Raw genomic sequence first — 11,792 nt, 5'->3', positions numbered from 1 at the left:
AAGGTTTTTAAAAATACCTGCTTCCTACGTACCGTGCTGCAGAGCAACAAACACAATACATGCCAGATAAATTTACCCCAGCTACTTCTCAGCAGGGAACACATCCAGTGCAGAGAGCATATTCCATTAATTTACTGGAAACGGGAGTTATTTACCTTTCAGTCGGTACACATTTATAAATAGGCTTTCCCTCCAACATCGTGTTCTTCCTTTGGCATACGGAAAGCATTCTCAGGAGATCAGCACCTGGAATGTATAAAAGGGCTTATTTAAATGCTTGTTTGCATTTTCACTTTAGCTTCTCCTCGTAAAGGCAGAGGGAAGTTGCACGGCTAGCGTACATTTTTACATTTGCTTCCATGTTCGATCGCACGTTTTATTACAGAGTAAGACAGCGTAACAGGAACACAAGCAGCTGACACTTCCCACCACTGCAGGGGAAGGCCGTAAATGCAGCTCGTGTAGACCCTCCACGAACAGCCCATCTTGACGAACAGAATAAAAACAGAACCACACAGTGATTTTATACACATGTACATAAATATACGTATGCATTAAACTCCTGTTTTCTGTATCTGTTCATTTAAACCAAGCTACGTCACCTAACTGAGCAGTTTGTTTCTTCTGGCTGTGTGATGAGAGGGATGACAGATTTACCTAAAGGTTTTAGGGACAGATGAATGGCCCCTATGTTGTGCTGGAGACTGAAGAGCCAGGAGATGAGAGGGATCTTCACCACGCAGGGAGCAAGGATGAGGGGTTCCCCGTCACCTGGACCAACCGTGAGTGTCTGGTGGCACTGGAAGTGGTTACACCCCAAGGACCACACGCAGATTTGATCCTCACTCCTGAACCTCTTCTTACAACTCAGTTCATGCATTTGACTGCTGTTACAGGACAAAATACATCTCCAGGACAAAAACAGGCACTGCGCTTCAATAATGAACACCGATGCTGGCCTACGCCATGAAAATTACCGGGCTAATTAGGGGACCACAACATAATGCTCCACATATTCAACACAGACAAGTGAGATGGGGAAAAGTCGCTGCTGGGTTTTGAAAGTAATTTTGTTTTGCAGAGTGTTTTTTGCTTTAATCTACTGCAGCTACTGAACAAATTCAGTTGTATTAGACAAATATATCCCTAACTATCCTAAAAACATAACATACATATATCCACTTTGCTGCAGCTCGCTTTTTGATCCTATTATTCCCCTCCCTACTCCCAGTTCTACCTTGTGAAGCCACAAACAAGGTCAGCACATCAAAATTTGAGCATTAGAACAAAGAAGGCTTGAGTTCTGTTTCTGGTCTGATTTTCTGTGTGAGCTGAGAAACTCAGTCTGAGGGTGCTATGGAGATATTTAGCTTCCCTGCGGTTTCCAGGGGAGGCACTGTAAAATTTGTCCCTGTGATGGACCAAGACACGTCGGTGATCTGAGAGCTTCACGTGAAACAGGATCAGAGCAGTTTGGTTTCCAGTTTAGTGCCTGACTCAAGGAAGAGTGAAGAGATAACAAGAGAAGAGGAAGTGTAAGAAATAACGAAACAATAAAACCTCCTGTGTAGGCAGATTAAGAGCCCAATGGCTGATCTACCCTAGACATCACAGGAACACATAGCCCTAAAATAGAGGCTGAAATAAAAAGGTACTTTTGTGGCATTTGTAGAGGGTTGGCACGGCAGATAGTTCCTTTCTGCTGAAATGATGCTGAGCTGCAGCTGACGTTAATTCACATCTGGCAAGTCAGGGAAGCATCTCAGGAGAGAAATGAAATGATGCACAGAGATGCACATCTGGAACTTGACTACACAGCAGCAGCAGTCCGTTATGTGCTGTTGGAGGCAACTTTTGGGAAATAAGATGCAGAATTCATTTTTGATGAATGCATTCAGAATATGATTAACAGAGATCAAAACTTATGGACATCCAGCCAGGTTAAAATCTCGGCCTGGACAAGACAACTGTCTGTGCTGAATGTTTGTTCAGTGAGGGAAGGATAAGGATGAAGAACCAGTGCTAATATCCGGCTAAGGAAAAGTGAATAGGCACCTTAAGGTTTCAAACAAATCCAAGATGCAGGAGTCAGCCTGGAAATGGGGTGGGATGGAATCACAGAGGAGAACCCCAAACTGCAAATGAATTATTTAACTTACAATTTTTAAAAATACAGCCAACATTAGGCTGAGAAACAATAAAACAACAAGAACCCAGATGACTTAGCAAAGAAGGGTTAGATCTTTATGCTGCTTACATTTGAGTTCTCCTATCTGTAACAGACAGATAATTAAATTAATTCATCAATTACTAAATGAGTTCACTTACTTCATGGCATGTAATTCGTTTAGCCTGATCTGTTAAGAGGCACATCCTAATGTCAATTTGTAATAATTTGCAAATTCAATTTAATATATTAGACGTGATGAGAAAAGGGGAATTGAATGCAGAGAACAAAACTGCACCGAAGACGCAAAACTCCCCGAGACGACGCACACCACGGACGGCAGCAAGCATCTGTCAGCAAGGTCTGCTCCCCGCTCAGCGCTGCCAGCCGGGCTGCAGGAACCACACGGTGCTTGCAACAGGTTTGACACGACACACGCAGCTGCCAGCCCGTGCTGCTGTCCCCACAGCCTCGCAGCTGGACCGGGTTTTTGCATTGTGTTCTCTCCTTCCAGTCCCTCGCGAATAATCTCATCGGGAGATTCCTTTTGCGCAGAATTTCTTTGTGGTTTTAACACTGGCCAAGTGAATTCATTCTAGATTATCCCCACAATTGTCTCATGTAGCAACTGGGGAGGTTAAAAGGATAAAATAGCTGAAGTGATGACTGGGGTAAGGAAGTATGTGCTATGCGATGCCAGCTGCAGCAAAGGGCCTGGCGAGGATTTAAGGAAAAAGGAGAGGGAGGCCTTCAAATGTAAAACCTGATGGTGGTCTGAATGCAGCACGTGCATACATCTGTGCACAGAAAGCGTGGAGCAGGTGATGGGGGAACGGCTCGGAGCAAGTGCTGGCTGCCAGCACGTGCAGAAGTGCCCACGTACCGGTGTCAAGGTGGGAGCAGCACCCGTCGAAGGCACGACCTGCCTCTCAGCAACATTGACTGTTCCAGCAGCCTCCTTCCAGTGTGGAGAGAAAACAGGGAAAGGCACGCAATTAGCGAAGAAGGGAACGCAGCCGAGCCATGATAACATTAGGAGGCTATATTGAGCCCTCTTTAATGGGAAAATTGAGTTAGGTTGCTACCAACAGCAAGCCAAAAATTTGTACTGGTGCAAAATACACACGGCTGGAGCTTCAGAAGCCCACGGTCTCTCTGCTGGGTGGGTGACTGAGCATCAAGCAGCACGACACGGCTGCGTGCATGGCAAGCACCCCTGGGCACCAGGCTGGAGGGCAGCAGGCACGTGGCCGGTCACTGGGCCACCCCTCCCCTGAGCTCTCATTTCGGGGAAAGGTGTTTAAAGGGTCAGCCTACTGCAGACAAACAGAAAACAGTGGGCAAGTGATGGATTTTTGTTTTATTCTGCCTAAATTTTGGCAGAATGTAAGTGCCTGGAGGGATAAAACCACCTATTCAGTAGCTGCTTGGGTGTCTGCAAATGTCATCTTAGAGCCTGGTGTTACCTGCTGCTGGTGATCAGAGGTGTTCCACCTGGGGTGATTCTCCCCTGGACTGCCAACTGACAGCACCATGCCCTCTGACAGATCCCAGAACCCACCAAAATCCACGCTAACCCCAGAACTCTTTCCAGAACACGGCAAGGCAGCAGCAGTCTGGCCCCTGGAGCTCCTGCCCAGAAAGGTGAGCCACGTTTTCCATTGCCTTGGCCTTCAGCCTCACACTCCGTCCACCCCGGAAAATGGCAGCAGCACAGATCCAACACACAACACTGCTCTGACAACGGTCCTGCTGCTCCTGGCGCCCTGACCAGCCCTCTCTGAGCATCCCCACGTTTTCTGCCACCATCAGAAATTACTGGTGCCCAGACGCTGCTCTAACACATCACAAGCGAGGTGCCCTGAAAGTGGTTTGATTCCCGAAATAATGGGGATTACATCACAGCCCTGCCATCCTCGTAATCCCCAAAGCTTTCCCCCAGTCTCGGTTGGAAGTCCCATTCCTACTGTGGTGAGACTGAGCCGTCCTACACCCAACACTTGCTCACAGCAGATGTAGGGAGCATTTCCTAACTCCGGCCCAGACAGCAGGTTCCACACCCAAGGGCAAAAATCCAGCACAGAGACACAAAGCTGGGCATCTACGTGCTTTTAAAAATATTCAAAACCAGCTCAGTACTGCCTGTTCCAGAAGAGTGCACGCTGCATGGACACTGCTGAACTCTGATGTGAAGCTTAAAACACATTTCTGCTGCGTTACCTTTATATTTTGGTGTAAAATTGGTAACATCCTGGATTAGAGCTTATGTTTGGGGAAAAAATAAGTTACTGAAGGAATTCTGGAAGTAATCATAAGGATAATCAGCACTTTTTGCAAGGAAGGAATTGTGTTGGGAGTTTGCTGGGGAATATATTCACCTGCATTTCCAGGCTGGAGCAGTGCTCTGTTTACACCAGGCTGTAAAACCACGAGACAAACAGCACTCATCCCGCTTTCAAGGGCCATAAAATTCCTCTTAGGTTTCCAGGTAAGATGAAGATAATGCGTATCCTGCGTGGACGTGACACGATGGGTTAAAATAACTAAAATAACTGAAGTAAATACACAAATTGCGCTACACAAACCTGTAAGATAACCCAGGCGCATGAAGCAGGAAGTCAGAAGCTGGACAGACGTGGAAATACAGATTAAAAAAACCATGAAAACTCAATTAAAGCTGTACAATAGAGCCCAGAAAACAAATACTTCTTTTTCTTTTCCTTAAATACATGTTACACACTTCAAGGTTTGATATTCATGATATATTGCCTTGTACCACCGTCCATGAGTAAGAAACCTTTCCTCAGATCCCACCTCTTTAGGAGTCTGGTACCCCAGTACCAGGTGTTTTTGGAGAATGGAGGGAAAGGATTTGCTACAACCCACCCCACCTTTTTTTCCCCCAAATCAACAGCCCTACAAAAGAGATGCTGGAGCCTGCCTCCTGCACCACTGATCCCCTCCGTCTGCTCTGTGCAGCATCTTGCAGAGATTTCCAAGTCATCCTGAGTCGTGCACAGCTCCACCTCTGACCCTTCCTGTCCGCGACTCCTGAGCAACACGCTTTATCTAATTAATTCAGTGGTTTTTAGGAAACTACTTTTTCCTGCCAGTTTTTTAAACCCAGAGGAATTTTCTAGATGTGCAGTGACAGCGCATGAGTAATAGCTCCCTCATTAAACTACCAGGGAGTCATAAAGCATAACAAATTGTTCAGCTTCCCAGTGTTTTTCCGATTGGCTTTCCCTTTCCAAGCCCCGTAGTGCTCACAAACATCCCAGCTATCCGAGTGACGTCATTTATAGTCAGAAGCCTTAAAGGAAACAACATGTCCACGTTGCTCAATCCTCTGGTATTCTCGCCGTCAATTTATTTTTGCCCTAGGGCAGCTTTAAGTTGTTTTCCTTTTTAAATCAAGAGCTGGTTTTGCCCACAAGAAAGGGTCACGGTCGAGAAGCAGGGCGGTACGGTGCGGGAAGCCGTGAAGACGCGGACGACGAGAATAAACCCCGCTCTCCCACGGCAGGGCTCTGCATCCGCCACCACCGCATCCACGCTCGCTGCTTCTCCTGCGCTTCAAAAATGCTCCTCGGTAGGGAAAGAAGAAATCCTGCTTAAGCTAAGAATACAGCTTTGCTTTACTCACCTTCTGAATAAGGTAGCTGTGTTTCTGGATTTATTGGTAGGTAGGAAAAGGTCACTTATTCCCTTTCAGGCTCTGAGAGTCAAACTGTACAGAAGACAGCCTGCTGGTTCATGACATGCCTTGTAACCATGATTCCTACAGTACTTTCTGAGGGTGAGGGGCAAGACTCAGCCTCCTGCTGGCCTGTTCAGGATGAAGCAGCGTGTACTTCGTGCTGCTCCAGGTGTACCTTCCCATCCCACGTGGTACCCGCCACTTCAGAGACTAAATCCTACCAACTTCTTTCTGGATCCACCTCTGGCAGGTGCAAGGTAACTCAGATTTGGAGATTCATACAATCCCAGAATGGTTTGGGTTGGACGGGACCTCAAAGCCCATCTCATCCCAGCCCCCTGCCATGGCAGGGACACCTCCCTCAGCCCAGGCTGCCCCCAGCCCCATCCAGCCTGGCCTTGGGCACTGCCAGGGATGGGGCAGCCACAGCTCCTCTGGGCAGCCTGGGCCCTCACTGCCCTCATAAGTCCTGCAAAGAACACAGTAAAGACGAGAACAGTCCCAACACCTTTTAAAAAAACATGAAAAAAAAAAAAAAGCATCGTGAAATAAATTCTATCCTGCCTGGGAGATTAAAAGGTTTGAGAGTATTTGTATTTAGCATTTATTTTGCTAAAACCACAGAAAATGCTAACAAGACAGCATGACTGTCAGCATAAACCTGTAAGATGCAGTGGGGATCCTCATGCTACAGATGGCAAAAAGAAGGACAAAATCAAGTCAGCGTAAGGTGACCTAGCATCTCACACCACCGAGACCTGAGATCTGCCTTTTAGGGAGCAGCAGAAAGCGAAGGAATGAGAGGAACTAGGAGCTCCAGATCATGGCTCACGACACGTTTGGCAAAGTGGCGAGGAGACCCATTAAACGTACCAAGGTCACTGACCTGACGGATTTCTCCAGGCAAGGGCTAGAAAACGAAACAGCTGAGCACTTATTCCCTTGTAGAGAAACCTGTTGGCATCTTGCTCTTTATCTCCAAGTCAATGGTTTTGATACTGAGAAAAAAAGCACACATCTGAGACAGAAAACAAGCACAGTGATTTAAGTCAGCAAGAGTCTGCTAGAGCAGTAACCGAGCAAAGATGCCAGCCCGGCGGTTCAGGAGCCCCATCGCTGGTATCTCGCTGGAGTTTGGTATTCAGGCTGTCAGATCTGGCTCTTGGCACTGCTGTGCAACTGGCAATGGAGGCTGGATCAGCTTGCCAGCCTAGCTCATCACATCAAAAGGCATCAAGGTACTGGTGGGAAATGGGGATTTTCAGCAGGGTTGAGATACATGGCAGGCACAGTGGCAGATCGCACTGATGAACTGAAAGGGAATTGGAAATTTGGGGTATTTTAGAGAAGGTTCGTGTAAAATGAAACAAGGGAACAGCACAGGAAATGAATTACGAAGACAGACAAACCTCTCACTGCCCCAAGAACATGCCAAAGCCAAGATCTTCCGAGAGTTCAGAAATCAGGTAGATGGTGATAACATCCAAGACTGGATGTTAGTATGAAAGAACAAGGTACATAAACCCTCAAATGTTTGCTAATTGTCCTCCGTAGCCAGTCCTGTGCTCCTGTTCAAGCTGAGCATTTCAGAAAGAAGCACGCTACTACACCAGACTTTGGAAAGTGTTTCCAAAGCGGCAGGGACCATCAGGCCAGCTGACAGCTCCTCATTAAAAAAAGCAAGGAGAAACAAAAAGCCAACTTCTTTTCCAGGCGGTGAATGACACCGGCATGAGACTGACAACTTTTGGAATGAGGTCATCTCCGCTTCCCTTCAGAAATGATGCTAGCAAGTACAATTAACAATAATTAAAAACTCCTTTCACAAAGGGACACTATACGTTTATTATCTCTGCTGAAGCCTAATGAAAACCATCACAATGGGCTTGTTGATTTTTTTTTAACCAAGACACGACAGAAAAGAGAAGGAAATTGGCAATGAAAAACAGAAGCCCAGTTTTCTTATGTGCTGTGGTGTTTTGGCTCAAAATGTATGTTGTCCCCTACTTTCATTGAACAACTCACTATTTACAACTAAGCAATGACAAAACAACCAAAAATTCTTGTTTGAAAACAAAAAGCTTAATGCTTAAGATGTGACTTTGACACCAAAATTTTGACAGAAGTGTAAGCAAAAAGGTACAATCACACTCACGTAGAGTTACTGGCTTTGGGTCTAAGGATTTTCTTTCACAGGTATCCAGCTGCAAAAACATCTTTAGTTTCTCTGCATCCCCATCGACTACTACAAATTCTGCGATGTCCACTGCAAGGACATGAAATGCTTTTTTTATTTCTAAACTATTTCTTATTCATATTTGTTTCACCTTATGTGGGGAGCAAAAGATAGCAGAGATCGCTCAGAATGAACACAGTGAATATGCCATTGCTGAAATGTAATAGCATCTGCAGCTCTGGTCATTTTAGATGCTGTGCAGTGCCCCGCCTGGCCTACAGCTACTATCCACAGCACCGCATCATTCCCAGAAAACTGACATTTTACCTGCCAGCCCCACGGATACGTCCGAGATACACTGAGGTGTCTCTAAGGCACCTGACACCCGCGTGCCAGCAACTGAATCCTGTCCCTGAGCATTTGTAGACGGGTATGTGAGCAGGTATTAAGTTATTTGGTCTTTGTACCAGAGCCAAATCCCACCCATGTAGTCTGCTGCACATCCATAGTGTAGCAAGATTTTAACAAAAAAAAGGAAAGAAAAAAAAAACTTTATAAAGGTTTTTTTGTCGTTGTTGTGGACAGTGAAAGTTTCGCTGCTCTTTCCCAAGGAGGACATTTTGACGTTGGTGTCTCCATCCGAAGGCAGGCAGAGCTGCCAGATGGGATTTACCACCAGAGCTTTAAGGCACAGACCTTGGCAAGTGGCTTTGCCCAGGAACGGGAGCCCTTAGATCACTTCCAGAGCGCAACTGGTTTCTGAAAGATTTACTGCTGTAACCCTGAAGCGCCCCTGCTGCTACGCACCTGAGCACTGCCTACAGCCATCGTGGACGGGTTTCACGGCCCCGCCGATCCTCCTCGCTGTAACAGGGGTGAACGATTTGCTCAACCAAGCCCATTTTAGAGAAGGTGGCCACTGCTGGGGAAAGGGAAATGACAGGGTTAAGAGGAGAGCGCCACGCACAGGACCACCTGCCCGCGGCAGGAGAGGTGCCAGCAGCAGCCAGGAATAGCGGCGGGCAGAAGGGAAGGAAATTCAAGCTCTTAAGCAAGAGGTCAAGCCAGCCCGAGCTCCTCGGCACTCCAAGGATGGTTTTCGAGGGACTCAGCCCTGCGAATCCCCGCTGGTACTGAGGGCGAGGTGGGAAGGCTGAGGACCACACAGAGGGAGGATGTTGTGACACACGAGCAGAGAGGTCTGCTGCCGGTGTTTGGTGTGCGCTTACAGCTGGGCTGACTGTAAACAGGGCGACCACGTGGCATCCGGAGTGTCACGCACCGACTTCCTCAGTGTCACGCTGCCTTACAACATCGTCGTCAACGTCTACCAGCCCAGAAGGCGTCTGCAAAAATGGGAGCCTTTATGCAGCTCCTATTGACAACGCCCATCTCAGCCATCTTCCATGACTCAGGAATCCGTTTCTGGATGCTAGCGCGTGTTTTCCACTTCCTTTCCCTGCAGTGTATGTAACAGAAACGAATCTGAATGCTGACACAGTGAGTAGATTGATTGCAGTCTTTTATTTTTTTGGACCGAGTCCCAATTTTAGTCTGATCTGGTTCTCAGATAGGAGGTTGTACATTGTCACGTAGTTTGTAAAAGCAGTTGCTACACTGATTTGACAAGATAGGCAGGGCTGTGCATCTGCGTATCAGAAAGCCAGATCGTGGGCACAGCAGATGCATCAAATTTTCTCAGAATAATAAACTGGAGATTTACTGAAAACAATATGGAAATAATTTTATGGGCTTCTTCCAAACATGCAGATAGAAATACAGGTCAAATCTGCAGAGCACGTTCAAATTTGCATGCTCATGTTTTAAAAGCAATTTGAGAAGAAAACATTTTAGACTGTTACCAAGCCTGGGAGACAGCAGACTTGGACTGTTTTCTTGTACTATTACACTGCTGACCGTGGAGCATGCCAGGTTCTGGAAAAAAATCAACTTTCAATCAATTCCCCAAGTGACAGGTGAAATTTCCCAATTGCTCAGTATCCAGAAGGTGCCACCACGAGCTGGAATTAAGCTCATAGATGCTGTCTGCTGCCAAGCACTTTGAAAACCTGGTCTTTTAAAGGACGGCTCTGCGCTCAAAATGGAAATTCATTAGTCAGTACATGCCAGCAATGGAAGCAAATATATCCTGAGAAGCTCGAGCAGTTCAGAAGCCCTTTTCTGAAGGTATGCTGGCAGCACAGAAAGCCGCTTTATTTATTTACTTGAAAAATAATAATGCTGCTTAAGCAGCAACACCTCGGCTACAGATTTTGAGACTGAAAAGGTTCATCTCCTGTTTTCCCTATCATATATATCCCATTCTCTGACACAAATTTATTAACTTTATTCAAGAGAGGTCATCTTGCTACTGTAAATGGCAGTGGGACTAGTATTTGTACGCAGCTTTTAATGGGCGTACGATTTTGAGATCGTTTTTGACAGGTATTTACACCTTGTGACCTGCACATACACTTTTGGATCAGAACCTCAAACTTCCAGCACCTCCTGAACCACCGGGTAAAGAAGGTACTTGGATCTCTTACTCTGCGTTAGCTGGTTAGCATTTCTTTTAGGAAATGAACCCAACATTTTTTAGGCAGACAAACTGTTTGCCCACTAATGGATTCGTCCTACCAGATCCAGCAAGACAGAGGAATAGTGAAGCCCTATTTCTGGTAATAAATAGTAAGCTCTGAACAATTCCTCAGACCAAAACTGTAACCTAACATGTCCGTGCACCGGAGTCTCCATCCATAAAACACAGCAACACGCAAACAGGGAGCCACAGATTTTAATACAAAGGTGTGCGACCTATCTGCCAGATGGCAAGCATCACAAAAATATTATTACTACTAGGCAAATACATCTTGCACGTAGGTGCAGTCTTAAGGCAGCAAACAGCTGACACACATGACTGATCGTAGGGAAGAAAAAAAAACTCAGACAAAACCAGAGAATCACAAGGGACGGGTGCTGTTTTCTTGTTTTGTTTTGTTTTTGTTTTGTTTGTTTTGCTTTTTTTAAACCACCCTCCTTCGCCCTACTCCCATTTCAGCATTTTAAACAGTTTCGACACGCTAAAAATATTCTTACTTCTTGTTTAAGCTGCGTGGCCATTTTCCTATGGATGCTACCTCAGGATTATATAGTCAGAGCTACCAGCATTAACTGCTTGCTTTTTCTCTGAGATCAAGTGAGCGTTTCCCTTCACTTTCTCTTGAGTGTGTCCCTTCAACAAACAAACAGAAAAAGCCCGGTAATGAAAGTATTAAGAGATAATATCGCCAGAAATAAAATCTACTTTACAACAGCAGGAAACAATTAAGTTAATACGTAGACTTCAGGCCACCTACTCCCATTTAGCATTCGGAATGATAGCTGGAAAGGCTTAGACCTCTACAATCTGAAATCGAAGTGAAATAAGCCAAGCAAAGGGGATGTATTTCTGAGCAACGCACCTTTTGACCATGCTGTTGTGAACTTTCTCCGTAGCGTCTAAAATACGCTGCTCCACTGCATAATCCCAAGCCTTGAGAAAACTAGTAAGCCTCCTTCCCTGTAGTAGCTTCCTGCACCTGCCCCTACAGGTAATAAGGATTAGAAGGATCAGAATCGCGATGTTTATGAAACTTTTTTTCTGCTCCAAAAGCAGCTCATTTCTTATTCTTAAAATGAAAGGAGTGGCTGCGTTTAAAAAAAAAAAAAAAAAAAAAAGGAAAGAAAAACAACATTATGAAAAGGAAGCA

General features: G+C 45.8%; 1 protein-coding gene across 1 annotated transcript in view; it reads right to left on the bottom strand.

Annotated features, from left to right (window-relative positions):
- Positions 1 to 11,792, bottom strand: part of LOC308188419 (uncharacterized protein) — a 146,423-nt gene that overhangs the window by 10,481 nt on the left and 124,150 nt on the right. The window contains exons 6-7 of the mRNA XM_080577397.1: positions 4,546 to 4,678; positions 156 to 246 (exon numbers count right to left, since the gene is read on the bottom strand). Coding sequence (XP_080433523.1) covers positions 156 to 246; positions 4,546 to 4,678 — 224 coding nt within the window. The remainder of the gene's footprint in view (positions 1 to 155; positions 247 to 4,545; positions 4,679 to 11,792) is intronic.

The sequence above is a fragment of the Anser brachyrhynchus genome (genome assembly GCF_964034855.1).
Source record: "Anser brachyrhynchus genome assembly, chromosome: 1".
Lineage (NCBI taxonomy): Eukaryota > Metazoa > Chordata > Aves > Anseriformes > Anatidae > Anser > Anser brachyrhynchus.
Note: the sequence above shows the minus strand (reverse complement) of the source record. Positions and strands in the feature narration are given on the sequence as shown.